At 37.8% G+C, this 23732-nt stretch overlaps 2 protein-coding genes across 2 annotated transcripts in view; one reads left to right on the forward strand and one right to left on the reverse strand.

Moving 5' to 3' along the window:
- Window positions 1-13040, reverse strand: part of CWC27 (CWC27 spliceosome associated cyclophilin) — a 103072-nt gene extending 90032 nt beyond the window's left edge. Inside the window, exons 1-8 of the mRNA XM_030467266.1 lie at window positions 12841-13040; window positions 11476-11572; window positions 9803-9915; window positions 8111-8254; window positions 7290-7388; window positions 7019-7122; window positions 6594-6663; window positions 2966-3045 (exon numbers count right to left, since the gene is read on the reverse strand). Of these exons, the coding sequence (XP_030323126.1) occupies window positions 2966-3045; window positions 6594-6663; window positions 7019-7122; window positions 7290-7388; window positions 8111-8254; window positions 9803-9915; window positions 11476-11572; window positions 12841-12882 (749 nt within the window). The 5' untranslated portion in view covers window positions 12883-13040. The remainder of the gene's footprint in view (window positions 1-2965; window positions 3046-6593; window positions 6664-7018; window positions 7123-7289; window positions 7389-8110; window positions 8255-9802; window positions 9916-11475; window positions 11573-12840) is intronic.
- Window positions 13041-13065: 25 nt separating this feature from the next.
- On the forward strand, window positions 13066-22431 carry SREK1IP1 (SREK1 interacting protein 1). The gene is made up of 5 exons (XM_030467267.1): window positions 13066-13309; window positions 15513-15560; window positions 17102-17242; window positions 20725-20803; window positions 21840-22431. The coding sequence occupies exons 1-5, from the start codon at window positions 13297-13299 to the stop codon at window positions 22027-22029; spliced, it is 471 nt and encodes a 156-aa protein (XP_030323127.1). The 5' UTR covers window positions 13066-13296; the 3' UTR covers window positions 22030-22431.
- Window positions 22432-23732: the final 1301 nt, after the last annotated feature.

The raw sequence follows: 23732 nt of genomic DNA on the forward strand, positions 1-23732 counted from the left end.
TAAATAGTATTTTTTTCATTTAACTATCACAATCCTTTCTAATTAGAAATTTTTTAAAACACAAAACCACAGACTTTCACAAAATTAATAAATTGTAACCATATCCTGAGCTATCCAGATAAACCACTAATGCATACAGCTGAAGGAAAAAAAAACCCCAGTACTCTTTTAAGATGGATGTTTTTGATCTCATACATCAGTTTCTGGCATCTCATTGCAAGTATGTGCTAGTAGCCTGCATTTTGGACAACCTTTTTCATACAGGCATGTGTGATGTGGACCATACTAATAATTAAGCTAAACATAAAAAATTTTCATTTTTTATACAGCTAGAGTTTAGTGTATTCTAAGAAAATCCATTTGAACATCCTAAGGCAAACATACCCAGTGCTAGCTGTCATAAGGTAATAATAAAGATCTTATAACAGTAAAGCCAAGAATATATTAAAGAATTGCAGAAAGACATGAATGATAAGGCAATAAAATGTTAAATGCAATTTGAAGTACATAAAAGTAAAGCTATATACACAAGGAAAAGGAGTCCTCCTGGGCTGCCCAGGAAGGTGGTGGATTCTCCATCCCTGGAGATTTTAAGAAGAGACTGATGTGGCACTCAGTGCCATGGTCTGATAACCACAGTGGCAGCGGGTCAAGGGTTGGACTTGATGACCTCAGAGGTCCTTTCCAAACCAGATGATTCTATGATTGTAGTAGCTCTCAGCTGACCATCATCAGTCATGAGGTATCCCAGTACAGGGGTCTGTACTGGGACAAGTACTATTGAATATCTTCATCAGTGACATGACCAGTGGGACTGAGTGCATCTTCAGCAAGTTTGCAAATGGCATCAAGCTGAGTAGTGCAGTTTACATTCTTGAGGGAAGGGAGTCCATCCAGAAGGGCCTGGACAAGGTCACAAGGTGGGCCCATGTGAATCTTCCAGCAAGGCCAAATGCATGATCCTACATGTGGGCTGTCAATACATAGAAACCTCAACTGTCAACACACGCCAGGGGATGAAGGGATTGAGGGGAGCTCTGAGGAGAAAAACTTGGGTGAAACACTGGATGTGAGCTTGTAATGTGTGCTTACAACACAGAAAGCCAATCATATCCTGGGTTGAATCAAAAGATGTAGAATGAGGTGACTCTGCTGCTCTGCTCCACCCTAGCAAAACCCCACAAGGAGTACTCCAGTTCCGAAGTCCTCACAGAAGAGAGATGGATCTGTTGGAGTGCATTCATAGGGCCAAAAAAATCATGGAATAATGAAGGGGTTTCAGTTGGAAGGGACCTTAAAGATCATCTACTTCCAACACCCCTGCCACGGGCAGGGACACCTTTCACTAAACCAGGTTGCTCCAAGCCCTGTCCAGTGTAGCCTTGAACACTTCTTGGGATGGAGCAGCCACAGCTTCCCTGAGCACCCTGGCTCCTTGCCTCACTTCCTTCAAAGGTAAGGATTTCTTAATACCTAATCTCCCCTCTTTCAGCTTTAAATGATCCCATCAGTCCATGCCCTTGTAAAAACTCCCTCTCCAGTTTTCCTGCAGCCGTTCAGGCTCTAAGGTCTCCCAGGAACCTTCTCTTCTCCAGCTCTCTCAGCCTGTTTCCCAAGCAGAGCTGCTCTATTTCTGAATCCATAAGGAAGCTATAAAATTGACTGCCTTTCAGTGGTGATACAAAAAGTTTTTTCTAAACCATTTTAGGGAGGAAGAGTGATGTATAAATTATCAGATGGATGCAACAGCTCTCCTATGAAGAAAAGCTGAGAGAGTTGCAATTGTTCAGCCTAGAGGGGGCTCTGGAGAGTTCTTATTGTGGCCTTTGAGTACTTCAAAATGGCTTATAAAAAAGATTGGGACAGATTTTAAATCAGGATATGTAGTGATAGGGCAAGGAGTAATGAATTTAAGCTATAAGACTAGATTCAGACTAGATGTAAGGAAGAAATTCATCACAGTAAGAGCACTGAGACACTGGCACATGTTGCCCAGAGAAGCAGCAGATGCCTCATCTCTGGAAATATTCAAGGTCAGGGTTCTGAGCAACCTGACCTAGCTGATGTCCCTTCTCATCACAGGCAGGTGGACTAGATCATCTTTAAAGGCACCTTCCAAACCAATCCATTCTGTGATAAGCAAACTAGGAGCTCATATCTTTTCATGCAATTGTATTAGCTCAATACTCAGCAATGGTTAACAAAACAAATCTGAAGTTAAGAAGTACTAAAAAGAAACAGAAGAAAAGAGATACCATCTTTATGCAAATATGCAGACTTATGATACACCTCATCTTATTATGTTATTTAGAATTGAAAAGAAAAAAAAAGGTATCTTAGAACAGAATTAAGGTTGGGGAGAACAAGAATAAACATAGTTACAGAACACCTTCTATGTGAAGAAAAGTTGAGGAGGCTTTAAAAGTTTTTTCAAAAGTTTTTTTCTGAAGTGCTAGAAAAGAGATGGCCTAAGAAGCAGTTGAGGTAAAAAGAGGTACAAAGTGACTGACTGCTCATAGTCCCTTCCAGCATAAGAGCTAGAATTTATTAGGTGACTCCAGTAGTAGCCAGGTTCAGAGCAAATAGGGGAGACAGTTCTTCCTGCAACAAACAGGAGGGTGTGAATGTAAACAATATTGTAAGAGTCCAAGTAGATACTTTGATGTGACCTCAACTAAATATTACTAAATAGATAAATCACAAACTCTTGACAGTTGCCTGAGTTGAAAGAAGATGGAGGCTAGGAGACTACTGAGGCAAACGTTACACTTTTCCTGCTTTTTTTCTCTACTGGGCATCCACTTATGCCCAGCATAGTGGGTCAGAGGAACATTTGGTAAGACCAGCATTGCCATTCTTAATTTCTTAAAAGAGCAACAGACAAGCAATGAGTATAAATGATACAATGCAGGGTTAATATCCTGAAAGTATATCTGTTCTTGAAAAAATAAAACCATATATTAACCTTTTGACAGCAGGAACGGAGCTTAGATGTGGATCATCCTTCAGTAGATCATGACTACTTTTACTTTTACCCTTCATGCTCTGTTAAAAAAAAAGGAAAAGAATTACTAGAAATGTCAGTGTTTGTAAAAATAGATGGCAAAAAAGAACACTGGTAAGAAAAGGATAACATGTTTTTTGTTAGCTTTAGCCTAACCAGTAAGTATAAACACTATTAATAGTGGAAGGACAGAGAAGGCATTCCAGAAAGAGGGACATCAAACTGATTCCCATGCTTTTTGTAATAGTAATGCACTGAAACAATTCTTTTTCTTTCTTTCCTTTAAAATTAATCATCACAAGCATTACACATCATAAAGCAACATGGTCTAGCACATACATATTTGAGTGAATGAAGAGATAAGAACTTAACTTTCCAATAGTGGCACATGACAACCTAAAGAACTACTACATGGGGAGCAGTGCTTATCAACTGGCAGAACACTAATTAGACTCCTAGGAAACAGAAAAGAAAAAAACTAACAACCTGCAATATATCATGCAGAAATCATGTCCTGAAGCAAGCTATCAAGTAAATAACAACACATAAGATCTTCAGGCAGAAAGACTGGAGTAAGGAATGATCTCCCATGCTAATCAAAAAGTAAACATAAATTTCAAACTGAAATCAGACTGAAAATGTTACAGAAACAGCCTGTATCGCAACCTAAATGTCTCAACATCAGCTGCATTTTGCAAACACTTCGGGAAGATACCAATTGTGTGGATAAAATCTCACTCGTTTAAACACAACTTTTAAAAACTGTTATTAGAAGAAGACAAACACATTCAGCAACATGCAAAAGTACTTCCTTCAACAAGTAACCTCTGTGTGTGTTCAGGAGCTACAAAAAACGTAAGACAAATGTTTATCACCTTTGTCAACTTCCCAAGCAAGTACAGAAAATCAAATGAGCAATTTGGACCCTGAAAGCTACAGTTTAAATGCTAATCAAAAATCAGTGGGCACTTCACTATCAGGTCTATGAGTTCACTAATGGCTTTCATGGCCTTGAAGAGTTTTACCTGGAGCTCCTCTTCCCATGAGCACCATTTTAGCCCAGGTCTGAGAATCCACTACCTGAGGTGTACCAGTGTCTAACCCAGTCTTCTGGATGAGCCTACTGGACCCACATTGTAGATCTGTCTCCATCCCCATCTCCCATTCCATCTCTTGATGCTTCTGATTGTGCTTTCTGGATGGAGACCTTGGTCTTGGTTGTTGCTGCTGTGTCTAGGACTGTTGATGAACTCTTTTACTAGCAAGCAACTCTTCTCTCAGACCTAGACTCTGTGCAATCGTGCTCCTATTGGTTAGCACACTTCCTGTGCTGGAATCACTCTTGCCTCCTTCCTTGATTGACCTCTCCTATGCAGCCATTCTTCCTAATCCTGTGACCCCTGTCTTCTATAATCTCCTAAAGCACATAAATTTTCTCTTTAGGATTCACACTCTCTATAGTACAGAGACTCTCCTGATACAGAAGACAGTTTGACCTGTAACATTTAAAAGACACCAATGGCCCTAAATCCTTGTTTAATTGCTATTAAAAATATTTACACTTCTCACTTTAACACATTTTGTGGCATAAGTATTCACAACTTTACTTCAAGAGTGAAAAATACTTTTTCTCAGTATATTTACTGTCTCATTTACCTTTGTGACTCAACTTTCACACCATAAGAAATAAGAAGTATCTCTCATCTTTCCCTTCCTCTCTTTCTATTTTATTTTAAAGTTACCATATGCCCAGTTATCCTTCTTGCCCTTCAATGTACGGTTTCAGGAACAGGAGTCTGATTTCAGCAAAGACAAAATATTCCCTCACTTAGTCTAAGTGTATTGCAGTCTCAACAAATCTACAGTATAAAATTGTCCACAGTAAGGAAGACGGAAAAAAAACTTGGGGTGTGGTTCTTGACTCAGTACTCACTTTTTTAATACTATGTGACTAAGACAGGAATTCTTATTTTTCAGAGGTAAGCATGAAACCACAAAATACCATAAAATTTCATCTTGATACATGGTGTTCTCTTTTGTTCTTTAGATAATTTTAGCCTGAGCCCCACTGCACTAAAAAATTAAAAATTTTACTTTTTGCCAGATCTGGTTCCTCAGTTACTTGCAAACTTTCCTCTCAACCTCAGCCCTTCTCATGTTTAAAATAGCAAGACTTACTGGACTTAGCAATCAAAAAAAGAGTTCTCAGGATTCTGAATTTGTAGATGACAAAGAATGTTATTGCAAACTTTGGCCTTCAATTTTTCTAATCAAAAAGAGTGACTGGAAGTCAGTGCCGAAATTCACACAGTTCATTTTAATCAAGATTAAGATAATGTACAGGAACTACAGAGATACTGAGCTAGACCTACTAGAAGCAACTGATGAGGTCTGGGAAAAAAAGGTTTCATTCTGTTGAAAAGAATGAAGAGCAATTCTTCATGAACAGAATATAGTCAGGATAAATATGTGAGATTTCTTTCAAGACTGAGTTGAAGAAAGCATGAGAACACTGAAACCAGGTTTGTCATGTAAGAGGTGTTCTATTTAGATACTTTAAACAGAAAAGCAAACATTTTGCTTGAAAGGGGAGGACATCAAAGCAAAAGAGTTAAATGCAGTATTAAAAACCAGACATTTACCAAGAACAGAGTTGCAGATGAGTATGCCAGGGTAAAAAGATATAGTTAGTCTGACTGGTAAGATGAAACAAGAAAGAAAAATAAGTTACAACTAACTACTGTTGTGATAAACCTCTACTAACATCCTTACTAATACCATCTGACTAATATTGTCCATTATTATTCCTTGTTGTCTTTTGTGTGGATGTCTTTTGTGGACATTTTGGACATTCTCTGAGGACCATTTTTTCACTTCTGTGGTAGAAAATTCATCATCATGTAGCCTGATGACCAACTGAAGCAAGTAGGTACCTGAACTTTACAAATAAGTAAGAGTCTAAGGCTACAGAGAAATAATGTGGTCAGCAGTAGAAATGAAAATGGCAACTTGTTAAAGAAGTTTTTGACTAGCCTTACTTACGAAGTAAGGTCAGGCAGGAAGATGGTAGATCAAAGACTATATATGCAACCCTAGTTCTATAAACGCAGACAACTCACAATAGTGCAATATTTAATTATGATAATGTGTTATTTTTCCCACAGTACTTCATTTTGAAAACAAAACAGACACACATTAAAAAAAGCAACTTAGAATGCACTGATAATGAACACATTGACCTATTTTAAGCATCATGAAATCACACTTCTATAATTAAGGAGGAAAAGTTCTTCATCACCTCCATGGACTTTAAAAGCAGACATAGACCTACATTAAAAGTATGGAACTTTATGTTTAGGAAGTGTAAAAATATTATGCTGTAAAACTGAAGGTGCCCTCAAAAAAATTTAAAACCTTTGGGTTTTTTTCAACATGTTAAAATATCAGAATCACAAATACTGAAGTAATTTCTAGTCTTATTGTTCAAAATGCAAACGTAAGAACAGGATTAAGAACTTCAAAGCTTTTCCAACATGCAAAAATGTAATTTCAAGTTGAAAAGGAAAATGGGTATGAATTGGTACAGTACCTGACTAACTCTATTGACTTCTTCCTCTTCTTCTTCAGCCTCTTCCCCAAAGGAAAGCAGGTTAAAATTTCTTTGAGAGAAAATACATTTTTTAATTAAAACATAAAAACATTAGTTACTAACATTCCATAAACTTCAAACATATTCCTTTTATGCTATATGCAATTTCAAAATAAAAAAACCAAAATTTCCTATTGAGTATAGCCATTTTAAAAAACTACAACTGGTGTTTTGCAGAGTATGTTGTACTCTGTTCCCCAGACAAAACAATCAGGATCTGTAAGCATCACTTTAAAAATGGTTAAGACATTCTGGTTTTCCCCTGAGAATTTTGGTAAAGCCTTCAAAAGCAGAAATAGAAAACTAACAAGCTGAAAATTAAAGTTGTAAGAAAATGAACCATCACTTATGTTGCATATACTTACTTTGTGCCTTTTACTTTAGACTTCTTAGTTTCTTCTTCTGTTTTTTCCTTCTTCAGCTTTCTGTTTGGTCTTGGAACAATGTCATCAAAAGGATTAAACAAAACCTGTTAAAAAAGACACATCTGTAACAAGCATTTCGTTGTAATTAAATGATTCAACATTTTCAAACAGTATATAAAAAACATGCCTAGTTTTCATACTAGAACAGTTTTCAAAACACTATAAATACAAGAAATTAGAAACTTAAAATTTAAAATCACCACACACTCACCTCACTACTTCTTATTTTGTGTGGACTGAGAGGCCTCTCTTCCTTGTCAACTTCTACTTCAGCCAGACGCAACATGTTGTATATTGTATCCCCTGTAACCTGTCATATTTGCAAAAATGGGTTGAAAGTCCTTATCTGTAATTTTTTTGATAATTCTGCAAAACACAAGGTACTTATTATGTAAATAATATAAAAAATATATAGTAAATACTGTAAGCATGTAAGACTTCTAAAAGACAGCAAGTAAAATATACAAGTTGGTTTTTTTTATATAGCACCAAAAGTTGAAGGAATACAGTAGGCAACCCTGCATTTTTTAGTATTTATGTAAGGCAAGATTTCAAATTCTTTGTGAGCTGTGAAATAAGAAAAGAAAAGATGCTGTGATATAAAAAATATAGCTGGTCTACTTTTTTTGATGTAAATCATGAGGTAGTAAATTCATCTTATGTTTTCATTTTTCCTGATACTGCTTGAGTAATCAGAACTTAAAAACAGAATTTTCTAAAATCTGACTAGTATTAGATGCACTGATTAATAAGACAGAGCAATAATAGTATTTAGTAAGATTATTCAAAAGAAGCACAACACAAAAATATAATTTAAAAGAATAACACCAAAGCAGATAATGATGGGAATAACCCAGAGAAACATTTCTGCCAGACACGGGAAACAAAGAAAACAGAGACAGCTTAGAAAGCAGTGAAATAAATATCAAATGTACACAGTAGAAAATATACATTATAATAGCCTTTGAATACAAAGGAACTTATAGTAGCTTCTTTAAGACTCAAACTGGGACTTTAGTCCATGTACCAGACCTTTCCAAAGATTGTGTGCTTGTTATTAAGTTCATCTGCACGACCCAATGTGAAGAAAAACTGACTCCCATTATCATGGGGCCCAGCATTTGCCATAGCAACAAGTCCTCTTCTATTAAATCGCAATCGTGAGTGGAACTCATCCTGGCAAAGACACAAGAGAAAAGAACACGATTTAAGTATGTAGCTATTTCTGCCACTTCTTAAGTTACCTCTTACTTACATCAATATGCACACACAGAAAATACGCTGTTAATTTTCTTTTAAATTCAGACAGCAATAAACCCCAAGTATTTAAAAACTTAATGCCACAACTGCACTTTCATTTTAAGCAGAAAATTGTTTTCTGTCAGTATTTCAATAGTAGCTTAAAAAAAAGGAGGCTGAGGGGCAATCTCATCAATGTTTACAAATATCTAAAGAGCAAGTGTCAGGAGGATGGGGCCAGATGCCTCTCAGTGGTGCTCAGTGACAGCATGAAGGGCGATGGTCACAAAAACAGCACACAAGATATTTAACTTGAATTAAAATACCTCTTTACTCTGAGTTTACAGGATACTGGAAGAAATTGCTAAGGGAAGTTGTAGAGTCTCTGTCTGTCCCTGGAGACACTCAAAACATGGCTGGACACATTCCTGTGCTAAGGGATCCTGCTCTGGCAGGGGGGTTGGACAAGATGATCCCTAGAGGTCATTTCCAACCCCCTCCATTCTGTGATTTTCTTATGCTTAGTGCCTATAGTAATGTAAACAAGTGAACAACCTTCAAAAGAAACCATAAACACATAGCGAACAAACAATCAAGAGAAAAATTAAAACCAGTATATCAATAGCAAGAAGAGACAATTTAATAAAAACTCTAGGTTCCATCTTGCTAATTTTCTTTTTTTGATCATTCTAATCATCAATATTATTACTCCTCATTTTGTTGGAGATTATTAATATCCAGATGCTAAAAATAATATCCAAATCAGCTACAGAAGTAACTGCACTTTTCACATGTAAAACTATTATTCTTATTAACCACTGTATTTACGGGGAAAATCCTAATAAATGAAAAATACCTGGAAGTTCAATAGCAGTTGTTATTGAACAGTACAATCAATATATTAGTATATTCAATAGTACAGTACTGCAAAGGCAGAATATTTTCTGGACCAAAGGAAGAGCAAATAGAATTGCTTTCAAGGTGGATGCAATGTGTAACATATTAATACCATAGTATAGTCACAATTCTTAATGCTGTAATACCAGGCAGAAGTGAACACAGATGTTGGGCATGTGCAACTTCACTCAGGATCCAAGCCTCATGAGCCAGGCTGGTAACAATAATACCAATGAACAACACTAGGAGACCTTTGCTATATGAGGTGCAATATGGGTAAACAATGTACATTTCTGCACTTTAGTATGCCACACATCAAAACCTACTTCTCACTGCTTGCCCTCCCTCTTTTTTCTGTGTCAAGTTCATGATAACAAGGTTATACATATATCTTAAACATCAGCATAGCTACATTTAGAACTCTCAATTGAAAAAACACCTATTTTATATGAAAGCATCTTGTGAAAGAAATTACAGTACATGCGTAACATTGCATTTCTGACATAAGGTTTGTTTTCTCACAACCTAGCTCAGTAGGAAGAACAGACAGAGATAAAAAATTAATGCATAAGATAATCAGATGCTTACTTTGAAAGGTGCTCCATAGACTGACTCTCCACCTGATCCTGTACCAGTGGGATCACCTCCTTGCACTATAAACCCAGGCACTACTCTGTGAAATATTGTGTTATTGTAATACTCTAAAAAAAAAAAAAAAAAGAAAATAGGAAAATATTAAACACAAGGTAAATGGTCTCAAATTCAAACTTACATGGATGCATAGATGATGCAGACGTGACCAGAGAGAGACTCAAGTTTCAGAAAGCAAGTAGTGTTACTGGATTATGCTATTTCCAAGGGGTTCCCTCCTCTTCCACTGTGTGGAAGGCTCAGTGTGACTGTACCTCAGCTTCAAAATATTGTGAATGACATTTATGAAAAAACACACAGTGCCACATGTTTCTGTTGCAAAAAGCACTGCATATGTCCAAGATTATGCTGCCAAATTATCTTCTTTTTGCCTTTCAGCACTTGAATGATGCTACAAATGCACTCCAGTTTCAAAGGAGAGTTACAACTATGCTCTGTCCCAGCTAACATCTCATATGTTATTAGGCATATTCATATACCAAACAACTAGCATTTTTGTTAACCAGCATGGAATGAAGGTATCACTCCTTCCACAACTAACAATGTAACAAAACCAATAATTTTCACAGAACTATGTGGTACATTTTTTTCCCTAAATTATCTTCTCTTATCTATCAGATAAGGGTTATGAAACTACAGGAAAATAGGAATGAAAACTTCCTTGACATATATGTCTCTTGATTTTTTTTTTTTAATAACTAAATCTGCTACAAGCTGCATGACAAAGATTGGTATGCAAATGCTGTAGCACAGCTAGATACTCAGGGATGTTTATATGTTAGGACATACAGAAAATACTCAAATTTATTATATAAAGCTTAGGTTCCTACACAGGAGTCAGACAAATTCAGAAAGGAAATAAAAGCCCAGTTCCTTACACCGATGATGAATGAAGGGCTGAGAAATTAATTTATCATTGCAAAAAATCTCATCTCCACCTCATGTGGAAGAACACAGAAGAGGCTGGAGGCACAAATCCTATACTGCTGTTTTTCCATACTAGAGGAGGACTAGAATAACTCTTAACCACTCTAAAGTAATGAGGTAATAGCAGCAGCTAGGAATGCACCAGGAATGCACCAGGTCCTTCACAAATTCTTGTTACAAACTTCCCACTAGGTTGCTTCTCATTCTGGTACCCGTTACTTCAGTAAAGAGTTACATAGATTACATCAACAAAAAGCTACAGCAAATAAACATTCAAAGCACTCAATAAAAAAAATGAAAAGGTAGTAAAGAGGGCCATACAGAAATTACAATCTTTGCGAATGTCCAATATTGCATCATTGCCATTTCATACATCCATTTCATGCATCCATTAAAGAGATAGTTATACTTCATTGAGACATGCTGAAAATATGCCTTCCCAAGCCCCTGACATACAACTTTACAGTAATACTATGCCAGCTGCTACATTTGAAAAAGACATCTAAAACTTTTATTCTTTTTCCAGTGGGTTCCTTAATAACCTTGAAAAACACTGCCTGAGTGTCAGACAATACTTCCCGAATACAAATTATAGATTAAGGCACAGTCATGACCTTCATTTTACAAAAAGGCACAATGCATATGAAATAATTTAAAGAACTTCTATCCTGTTCAGTCATTACCTTCCATACAAAGCTGGATGAAATTTCGAGATGCTTTTGGTGCTTCTTTTGACCATAATTCTATATCTATATCTCCTGCTGTTGTTCTCAGCAAAACCTACAAATATATACAAAAACACCCATTAAGTTTATTGTAAAATAGTTGTGGGAAAAATGTCTGTGGAGGCTTAAGGATTCCTTGTACACATCAATATGATCGTATGAAATTATTTATTAATAATATGCACTCACTTATATAGAGAAGCCTTGTTTTCACCATCATATCATGCAGGTGGCTTTGTATTCCAATTACACATTCCATTCTCACAGAACCACTCTTCTCACATAATTATTTTTCTCTTCTGCTGCCAATTAGTTACCTCTTTCCCATTAGCTCATTTTTAGAAACCTGTAACTAGGCCTCAATAACCATTAACCCACTGTAGCCTAAGCTGAAGTAAGTCAGGATTGCTCAAAATCTGTATATTTCTGAACTGTTTCCCCAACACATAGTCGCTAATCAGAGAACATAATTGCCGAATTTAGAAAAACACTTCTAAATTCATTATGTTAGTAACAGTGGCAGACATTCAGGTGTGCCAGACAGCTACCATTACCTGTCCACAGTATTGCCAGAACTTAAGATACAGTTTTGCGCCAATACATAACAAAGCTTCAAGGCCAACAACCTGACAGATGATAGCAGCACATCTACCCTTTATCATTTCCATTATGAAAAAATATGGGGGAAAAAAATGCCATAAATCTGCAAAGGCATATACTTTTCTCACAAGCAACACTGCTAAATTCAGTAAAAGGTCATAATAAGGAACCTGAGATATTCTGAACAATAAAGGAAAAGAAATGGAATGCTTTAGGGAATGCTTTATCCACACAGAATAAGTCGCATTTCGACTCAGTTAACATCTGTAAGTAGACTATATGACTGCAAAGTAACCAAACCAGCACTACAACACGGAAACCACCGCGTCCACACAGTGCGTGTCCCCCTCAGCTTGCGACACAGTCGCCCCCCCCTCCTTGCGACACAGTTTCTTCACACCCCCCAAAGGCAGCTGCGGTGCACAGCCCGTCCCCTCACACCCCGCGCACACACACAGCTTCCTCAGCTGCGCTCCTCACGCACAACCCGCGCCCTCCTCGCCTGCAAAACCCCCAAAGATCAGAGTTTCCTCACCCGCATCCCTCCCCGGGAGGAATCGCACTCTCCCCCGCAGCGGTAGCTCCCACCCGCTCCGCTCACTCCCCGTCACCTACAGCTTGCCCGACGACCTGGCCTGCCCGACCACGCAGCCCCTGGCACACAGCAGCCCCTGGCACACAGCAGCCCCTGGCACACAGCAGCCCCTGGCCCGGGAGCCTCACCTTGCCGTTGGTGGGGGGCTCCTGGATGTAGATGTTGCTCATAGTTGGGCCAGGAGCGTCCCAGCAGGTGCCCAACCGCCCGGTCTCGACGCTCGGCGATGCTTTCGCCTCTCACGCTTCCTACCACACCGAACCTCCCGCCATCTTAGACGCCTCCACGCAGCTCCTGGAGGAGGGGAGGAGGTTGGCTAAGCCGGGGGGGCGGGGGAATGAAGGGATGAGTCCCCGGTCGGAGTCTCTTCCGGGGTCACTGTGGAAAAAATTCTTCCCGGGAAGACTTGAAGGCTTTTCCAGACACCTGTAGTCTCTCTTCGTGGCTCCTACCCCGTAGTGAAGTCCCCTGTCCTCTTCCGTGTGAGTGGCACGGTCCGATAGTGCGCCGGGCAAAGCCTTCCGGCGGGAGGGACCCTGCTCCAGGCCTGGGCCCGCCTGGAGGGGACAGCGGCTGGAGGCGCCATGACTCTGCCGGGTGAGGGGTTCTCAACCGGGGCTGCGAGGAGGGAAGGGACAATAACCGCCTGGCCGCAGGGCCAGCACGTTGAGAAGGGGAAATAAACGGCGGCTTGATGGAAAATTACGCGGGGAGGGCGCGCGAATTGGCGTCGCAGTGGGAATTGTGAGGCAGGGAAGGCGGGCGGGTGGCGCGGCTCCCTTAGGCCGCGGGGCGGGCGGCAGAGAAACCTTGTGCTGGCCTGGGCAGCCGCTTGTGGAAACTGGCGTCGGGGCAGCGGGAGGGGGGAGGGGGGGAGGGAGCGAGTGGCGAAGGTGGCTGGGGCGGAGGGGGCCCGCTGAGGAGGGCAGCCGCCTCCTTCAAAGGACTTCAGGGTCTCTCCGCAACGTCCTAGGTTCGTGATGACCGGGTGCTAAGTTCCTGTCATCTAAGCCACCTTCTCTGAAGTTAGGTCTAAAAAACGGCTCGTGTTAGACTTCGTTTTCGTCCTCGTCTTTACTGCTGAGATAATGCTTGTGTCCCGGGAGGTTATTTTAAAATACGTTTAGACGATGGTGAGATAGAACAGGCAGAAACGCTTGTGCTGTTTGCAGGGTATTTAGTATGGTAGCCAAATACATAGATAGCCATCGCTTCACAGTATTTTCTTCATCTAGCTTTGGTAATCTCCTGCTCCCATAGCAGAAGAGGTTTTTGATATCTCACGTTTATGTTCAAAGGTTTTTAAAGCCTTTTTTTTTCCTTTTTTTTTTCAACCACTAAATGTATGATGGTTGCTGCTATGTTGGTTGCTATTTTTCTTGAAGATTAACACCTGGGATGAAGGGGACGAGAGAAGGCAGCTTCTAGCAATTTGTTTGCTTTTAATAATCTGAAATTTCTAAACGCCTGCTCCCAGCATTGTTATTTAAGGCTAAAAATAATGATAAAATTCCAGTTTCACGAATTTGGTGAATGTTAGGTGACAATATTCTTGTAATCTGCTGGGTGTTTCTCTTGGAAATCCTGACAAATTACAGCACCTGAACTTATTACAGAAGATATGGTAACCTGGGCATGACTGTTCTTAGGTGGAATATAAAATGTTTATTTATCTAGAGATCAGTTACATGGTAGGGCTAAAGTTTGCTGAGTACTTCAGAAAGCTGATAAGTAGGTAGTTAGTGTGATATTTCTTTCTACCCCAAGGTATAGCAAACAAGCAGGTGGTCTCTTGAGGTTTGTTTTTTTTCACATAATATTTCAAAATACAGGTATACTTTTGTTCATTGCTACTTGACCCTTTCTTCCATATTCCCTACCTCCCTACATCTTGTGGGTTTCTCTCGAAAAAAATAGTCATAAAACATGTATCTATACATTGCTGAGTTTATAGACCTCAAAGGGGGATACTTAATACTAAGGTTTTGAATCATAAAGAAATGTATGAATCTTTACTGCTAAACATTCCAGTACACCAGGGTATGGTGCAGTGGGGTTTCCAAGTGTCGAAGTTAGGTTTTCAACCTGGGATTTGAAGGTTTCTCTGTTCTTTTGGGTCAAATTTCTAAGGGTAGTGGTGGCTCAGTGAATCAGATTTTAAATTCATGAAGCCAATGTGTACCCCTTTTTCTAGTTTTCTACTTTCTGTCATAGATTACTTTGTAGGTTTGCTTAACTATTTATTTAAATAGTTTAAGCTGCTCTCTTTTTCTTACTATTAAATTGGAAGATAGAAGGGCACCCTTTGATTTTTGGAAATTTAGTTGTGGCTTTCTCTCTGAATAGGCTCAGATTTATAAAAATAAGAGACCTGTTTTGGGGGTGGGTCTCTGGGGTTTCTCTTCTTTGTCACGTCTTACCACATCTGTTTAACTTAACTGTGAGCTCAGATGGGAAAATCACACACTTTCTGTGCCTAAAATTGGCACTTCTCTGGTCTTCCAGCAGAGCACTTACAGGCACTTTTCTTATTGTATTCACATTTTTTTCCACATTTGCTTTCTTGCACCTACTAATTCTTTTTTGGTACTAGCCAAATTTATTCTGATGGTTACCGCACAGAAAAGTGGCCTTAGAAATGCACCATTTTGCTTTTCTTAAAGTTTTTTTGAGACTGTTGTGTAATAAATACACTGTGGAGTGATTCCTTCTGTCTATGTATTGATGTTGTCGGGTCAGCTTTAAAACAAACTTGAGAGTTCTGTTTAGGAACACCTAATGATGACATTTTCTCTTTCAGGTGGAAATAAGGATAACATCAGAGCAGGATGCAAGAAGTGTGGCTACCGTAAGTCTGTAGTAAACAATATAGTGTTTTCTTCAATGTATGATGTTGGAACTGCCTATTGAGGAGATGGGCAAAAATAAAGAGTAAATAAGAAGTGTTCTCTCTTGTTGCCCAGCCATTTGTCAGTTTAGATGACCTCATTTATTAGTTAGTTGTTTCCTGTTCATTCTCTGACTCCTCACACCTATTGCTACTTTTGAACTGTGAGTTTCTCAGGGGAAAAAAAAAAAAGTACGCTATTTCATTCATATATACTACATCCAAAATGTAATTACTTGAGCAACTTTGAATTGAAGCATGGTCTTTGAGCACGTTCCATCTGCTGACATGAGTAGTTGTACATCTTCTGAATCTTACTGCAAATAAGTCCAGTCTGTTTTAAAATAAAAGGTAATTTAAAATCTGTAAAATCTTTACACTAAGAAAACATACATCTGTGTGCATTCTCTATTTCAAGACAGTTAATTTTTGTACTTATGAGTTCTGTAGTTTCCATTTACCTCATGCTTTGCATCATGCTCTAATCATATAAGCAAGTCTATGGCTACCCTGCTGACAAAGGGAGACAGGTCTTAGTGAAGATTTTAATTTGTTAATTACCAGCTCTTATTTTTTAGGACAGAGGAGAGGTGGACACTGTTTTGCAGTGAACTGTGTTGAACTTTAACAGAGTGATTTGATCTGTGGGTTTTATGAGTGTTTATGAGGATGAAGAGGAAAAAAGCTTGTTTATTCTTTCACTGTAGACTTTGTCTCCAATGAATGTTGTCAATCAATTGCTTTGTTCATCTGTTTATCCAAAGGAACGTGGATATCACTACAGATTTAGTGCTTCATTTCTACATGCAGTAATTATCAGAAATTTCCTAGAAGGGAAGGAAATTTATAGTCAAATCACACGACCTTTTATTTTGTTAAATCTCTGTCTCCAAGATATAAGAGATGAGATTGTTTTAATTGCTACTTGAATTCCTGTATCTTTAGCCTAATTTCTACCAGACTGTATCTTCTATTTGTTGTATTTCTCTTTATTGTTCCAATAGGTGTATTCAGCACAAGGTTCCTAACTCTGGTCATGATTAATGCATTGTCAATTAAAAAAATACTAGTAAAGTAGCAGCTTAGTCAGTACTATGTATTGTTTTTTTAAAGATTATGTCTCATGAGTAAATAGTATCCTTCTGTTTCACTAGAGAGAGAAAAAACACACTTGAAGTATTTTAAAATGTACAGTACTTCATGTTTTTAAGTAATTTTTTCAGTAAGGATCTGAGGTCGTTAAGTAGAAAGTAAAGGTTGGATGAAAATCCTAAATTTCACAGAAATAAGAATGAAGTCATAAAACACTATTAAATAAAATAAAATTGCACAACCTCACAAAATTCTTTCGGTCTTTTTCAAAATAAGCTTTCTCCCCCATTTTTCACAGATTGCAGCCTTTTTTACATCTCAAAACTGCATAATACTTGTATAGATACTCTTTATTTATGATATTTTTTGATAAATTGTAATTTTTTTTTCTAAACATTTGTTTTCTTCAGCTGGTCATCTGACATTTGAATGCCGAAACTTCCTCAGGGTAGATCCTCAGAGAGATATTGTTTTAGATGTCAGCAGCACTAGCAGTGAAGACAGTGAGGAAGAAGAACTACAGAGATTGCAAGCCATGCGTGAAAAAAAGAGTAAGGATCTGTTGTTTTTTTTCTTTATTAGAGTAAATTGGGTAATGGTCCTCTTAAGTACTTTAATTCTCATTTTATCCTTCTTAATTTCTGCTGTCATGTAGATGCTGTCATGTAGTGCTTGGGAAATGATAGATTTTTTAAATCTTGGAGAAGCAAGGAGGGGGAGTCAGCAGAACTGTCACCGTGGATTTTGGCCTGTTACAGAGCATGGCTGAGATCCCTTGGGAGACAGTCCTGATGGGCGGAGAAGCCCAGGGAGTCTGGTCATTCTTCAAGGAAGAAGGCCTAAAGGCACAGGAGCAGGCCATCCCTGTGTCTCAAAAGATGAGCCAAGGGGCCTGGCTGAATAGAGAGATTTGGCAGGAAGTCAGGAACAAAAGTAAAATTTATGGCCTTTGGAAAAAGGGACAAGAAACTTAGGAGAACTGCAAAAGCATTGTGAAGCTACACAGGGAGAAAATTAGAAGAGCCAAAGTCCAAGTAGAATTTAGCCAGTGCAGTGAAAGACAACAAAAAAATGCTTGTATAAGCATATGAACAACAAAAGAAGGACTAGGGAGAATCTTCATAAGTTACTTGATGCAGGGGGAAACATAATGACCAAGGATGAGGAAAAAGCAGTTGTACTTAATACCTTCTTTGCCTCAGTCTTTAACAATGGGACTAGTTGTTCCCTGGGTACCCAGCCCCCTGAACTGCAAGACAGGGATGGGGAACAGACTAAGACCTCCATAATCCAAGAGGAAGTGGTTCGTGGCCTGCAGTATGACTCGGGTAGACATAAGTCTACGGGAATGGGTGGATTTCATTCTGGAGTGCTGAGGGATATGCTCACCAAGCCACTCTCCATAATCTGTCAGTGTTCCTGGCTAACTAGGGAAGTCCCAGGGGACTGGAAGTTGGCAGACATGACACCAGTCTTCAAGAAGGGCTGAAAGAAGGATCTGGGGAACTACAGACCTGTCTATCTAACCTTGGTGCCAGAGCAAGTCACGGAAAAGGTGATCTTGAGTGCCGTCAAACAGGATGCGGAACAGCCAGGTGATAGGCCCAGTCAGTATAGATCCATGAAAGGAAGGTCCTGCTTGATCTCCTTCTATGACAAGGTGACCCACCTGTAGGATGAAGGAAAGGCTGTGGATGTAATCTACCTGGACTTCAGAAAAGCCTTTGAAAGTGTTCGTGGAGTTGCTGAAGCGTGTCCAGAGAAGAGCAATGAAGCTGGTGAAGGATCTGAAGCACAGGTGTTATGAGGAGTATTTGAGTGAACTGGAGCTGTTTAGTTGAGTTGTTCAGTTGAGGCTGAGAGGTGATCTTACTGTTCTCTATGGCTACCTGAAAGGAGGTTGCAGCAGAGGGGGGAGGTCAGTCTCTTATCGCTAGTGACTAACAGTAGGCAAGGGGAGATGGCTTCAGTTTGTGCCAGGGAGGCTTAAGTCGGATGTTAGGACAAACTTTGTTACAGAAGAAATTTTCAAGCACTGGAATGGGCTGCTAGGGAAGCGGTTGAATAACTGCATAATCTTACAGGTCTTCTCCAACCTGAACAATTATATGATTTTGTTATCTTATGATTTTTAGTTGTTTTGGATTCTGCTTTAAAAGTACGTCTTTTACTTCATGTGTTCATTCAGACTTCAGGAATGTGATACACTCACATCTTTTTTTTGGTATGAATTTCTATCATAGGAAATTAATATTTTACATAATCTGGAACATCTCATAAAGGACTCAAAAAATTAAAAAGATTAAATTAAAGATTAAATTAAAAGATTAAATTAAAATTAAAAACAAAATATTAGAAGACTGTTGCTAAGAAGCTTCTTTGAAGGAAGTGATGTGGGTGTTCTGAGTTAATCTTTTGATTATGGCATGCAGTTTCAAAATATTAAGGTCAATAGTAACTCTTTAAACTAGAAAAAAACACGACAGCTGAAGTTCTCTCCCATATCTAATTATTGTTTTGACTGAAACTACTATTTCTAAACTATTATTTTAAACATATTTGGAGAGGTACTCCTTTCTCTTTGGAAGGTCTGAGCATAGACTGCCAGAGAATAGATGGGTTATTTATCAGATACTTGAATTCATTTGAATTTGGCATCTAAAATGTCTGTTCCCCTAATAAAGATTGTTTCACCACTGCATTTTAAGTGAATAAGTTTTCTTCTTCTCTTGAAACATCATTTTATTTTGTACTCTCATGTTCCAGACTCAGATCCTGGTAAAGATGCTATGTAGGAAGGAGAAGGGATAGATAGGACCTTGTAATTTGCTGAAACACTTCAGAAGAGATGTATAGTTTACAGAACTGGTACTGCCAACAGTTATTTCTTGGAACAAGTCTCTTCACAAAAACTTGTTCCCAGTTTTAAATGTAAGAGGTATTTTTCAGCCCTAAATTGATTGAAGATGGGTATCTGCTGGAAAAGCAACTATTCACTTGATCTTACAATATCTGTGTATGTATTTTCTCAAATATGGCTGCTATGTGTTCTGTAATAAGATACTTATCTTTAACTGTTAATAATCTAGGTGGGATTTTGCCAGTTTCAAGTTCTCATCTTCTGAAGATTTCTGCATTGTTTGCACTTAGCTTTTTGCACCATTTTCTTAAAAAAAAGTACTGAGTGCTTGGTCACTTTTTAGTTGGACCAAAAGGAATTTGGTTTTTTGTAACTCATATTTAATTGTTTCAAATTTTGCTTCGGAACATACAGGCCAGTAATTTCTGTTTGGGGTATCAAATTAATAACTGCATTGGCATGCAGACTCTATCAAAAGTTACTTGTATAATGACGTTGAAATGCCAAAAATTAGCTTTTTAAATGTTAAATTGTAAAGCCCGTAGTTTCCTGTTAGCTGACATTGCATTGTGTACTTATGTTGTGGATTTGCATTTGTAGAATCAAAAAATACTTTTTGAACTGGCATAGAGAAGTCTTAAGGTCAGAAGTTTCATTCAATGTGATAATACTGCTTTTAAGTGAAATGTGAAGATACTGTACAGTATCTGCCAGTGTCTGTAGACAGCATGGTGACAGCTCCAATTTACCTTAGTTATAGCATAGCTGTCTGTGAAATGTGAAATGAAGGTGATTGAAAGTAATTCAGGTAAGCCTAAGGGAATACTCTTTTTTGTGTGTGTTCTAGTTAAATGACCTGTTTTCAGACTTTGAGGAGTCTTCTAAAATACTAATGTAAATATATTTAAAAAGTAACAACTTTTTGCTACATTTTATGGGCCTTCCTTGATTATTATTGCATAGGTAAGTTATTAGAGTATAAGTTTTATAAAACATTCTGATGCTCCACAAAGTATTTCTAGAATTGCTATATGAAATCAGAGTTTTGAAGAAGGAAAAGAAAAACTTTTAAAAACTATTTTGTAAGAAGTACACACTGCTTTTGAAGCCCCTCTTTGAATGCTGATCTTAATTCAGACAAATGTTTTGTAAACTGTATCTTTTTATCTTTAGATTTCAACGAGGAGGAAGAAAAAAAGAAACAAAAAAGAAAAAGCAAAGAAAAAACAAAATTAAAGAGATCAAGGAAAAGGTAACTCTTGTCACACACCTATTTTGATTTCAAAACATCCAAAATATTTGGCATATTTCTTAGAAAACATTGCTTTTTGATGCTCTTCACTGTAAAGTACATCTCTTGTTTGAAAAACTTTCTTTTTTTCGTGAGAACTTGTTTGTTCTTTGAATACTGATAAAGCCACAAGGTTTCTGCTGTGAAGTTAGGACCATGGAAGTCTCAAAAGCTCTAGTAAGCTGGAGGTTTGCAGGTCTGAGAAAGCAATGCCCCCTCTGAATATCCAACTCGAGGCAAGATACAATTGTGGTGTTGGTCCACAGCCTGTCTCACATGGAATAGCTTCCCAGGAGTTCAGAGACCCTCAGATTCTCTTCAGGATTCACACCAGTGAATGTGTAGACAAACATGCATACATATATGCTCTGAATAACATGTAACTATCAAAAGGAAAGACTTGAGTAGTTTTACTTAGCATGTGGTGAGTTTTAATGTTCCTGTTTTAGAAGCCTAAAAAAATGATACTTCAGTTTCGAAGGAAAATGCCACAATAGCCAAATTTACTGTGAATCTTGAGTTTTGCCCTTCTGATTTATGTTTTTTTGACGAGACTATAGTTAATCAATAGGACTGTTGCCAGGAACTGCACTGTGAGGGAATGTATAATGTGTTTGGAGGCCACAAGATATTTTTTTAGAAATAAAACAGGACTTAACACTGATTTTGTTGGCAATTTTCTCCTTCCTTATTGGCAGTAGCATAACTTGTACTTGTGAAGAGAGTAGAAGAGTGAGTATGCTGTCTGTGGTCTTTACATGCAAATAACTAATAATTGATTATGAAAAAAAGTACAAGACTTCTCTTGAATATAATTGTGACTTTTATTGTCATCTTAATTCTTGTGTGTATGTAATCACTGCTGTATACAGACTAATGCAACCAGCTAATTCAGAGCATCTGAATTTTCATACAGTGTTCTAGGTGCATTTTGCTGCTTCAATTGTATTCCTATCTGTATATGTATTTATTAATTTTGAAATCTTTTTTTTATTAGATCTTCCTCATCAAGTGCAGCTGAAGAGGATGGTCCAAAATCAAAAAAACAGAAATCTCACAAAAAAGAAAGGGAAAAGCAAAAAAAGAGTAAAACTAAGAAAGGAAAGCATCATAAAAAGGAGAAAAAGAAGAGACGAAAGGAAAAAAGTTCATCTTCTGATAGTTCAGACAGTTCTAGTAGTGACTGAAGTTCTGACCTATTTTTGCATTCACTTCTGCATTTAATTTCAAATCAAATTTATTTATGCTTTGCAACGCTGTTGTTTTAAAATTATACATAGATTTCTGAGAAAAGTATTTGCAAATATCAGTGCTTCAAATTATTAAATGGACCATTTGGGAAAAAATATGCTCTGTAGTTTGTGAGTACTAAGCCATGCAAATTTAAACTAGTTCTTCACTTAGTTCAGTTTTGACTAGTGGTAATTGCAATATTACACTGGGATATGGTAAACTTCAGTTTGCAAGTTTTTGTGTAGAAAGATTTGGACTTAAATACACATCATGTCAGAATGGCTAAATCAAATTTGGGCTTTCAAGTGGGACTTTTCTATTATGTTGTCCTTTCAATGTATGTTTTTCGTAACATTTTCTGCTAGCATATATTGATCAGTAAGTGCAAGTATGAGATGGTGTTTAGGTATGCAGAAGGGAAAGAACGGGTAATGATGATACACTAAAAGAGATTGCTCTTTCAGAATAATCTTCTAAAATTGGTGTAATCATAGACTGTGAAACACAACTGCATGTTCTTTTCTCAAGATCACTGTAAACAAGCTGAAAACAAGAACTAGTAATTTTTCTAAATTCCTGTCTTTCTGCCTAGGGTTTTTTCTTGTATGAGTTTGCCTTTGACATAAAGTGCCACTTCATGACATTGGATGACTGTCCAGAAAGATTGTTTACAGAGTTCTAAGAAGCGTGTTTATACATTATGTGGTGAATAATGCTTCCATGAACTGCAACACCAATTTCAAAGTCATGACAAGAATCGTGATTCTTACATTCATTCCAATAAAACTCCCATTGAAAAGTTAAAAAATAAACAAAGTAACCTCTTGTGGAATGCAAGCAATCTATCATGTTGAAGCAGAATTTACTGTTTGCTATCAGGAGCAATGTTAATCATGGCAAAGTTTTATTACTGGATTCTGGGATAGCTAATTCATATATTGTACTGTGGTAAAAGTACAGGTTAAAGACAGACTGGTACTTTAGAGTTAAGTAGGTTTTAGGCTCACTGTCCTACTGTAGCAGTGCCTAAATCTCAAAGTGCCTACATTTATAGCTTCTAGAAAATGCTCTTCATTTCTGTTGAGTTTTTTTGCTTTGCCACAGAACTGCTTCCATCTGAGCAGCTTGGCACTTGGTGTACAGCTGCAGGGCAGAACATCAGGAAGAGCAACACCAAATCTTTCTTAACAATAATATTCATTGTCTATGTTTTCTGCATGGGTTAGAGCATCAAGTCTGTACAAAATCGTTTATGGAATTTTAATGGCTACTGCATTTGGCCTCAAGTGTGGTATTGAGATGTAACACTTTCTTCCAAACTTGTCTGTGTCACACCAGTACCCTTAGTATTGGGTGACTTCTGCTGTAGATGCTGTGAACATTAAAGGGAACATTAAAGATCAAAATACTCAGGGAAGCCATAGAGCAAAGAGAAATAAACTTTAAACTATGTAGGTCTCTCATTAGAGGATGTCAAAGAATTATTACTTGTGCTCTTCCTTCTGACTTGAGTCTAATCTGATTTTTCATGTATTGTGGTTTTTGGAATAGACTTGGGTAATACAACCCAAGAGAGACTGGTCTCCTTAATTAGCCGAACAGTTAACCAACCATTATTAGAGTTAATGTATCTCCATCCAGAAGCATAATTTATCCA

This window comes from Calypte anna, chromosome Z (genome assembly GCF_003957555.1).
Source record: "Calypte anna isolate BGI_N300 chromosome Z, bCalAnn1_v1.p, whole genome shotgun sequence".
Classification (NCBI taxonomy): domain Eukaryota; kingdom Metazoa; phylum Chordata; class Aves; order Apodiformes; family Trochilidae; genus Calypte; species Calypte anna.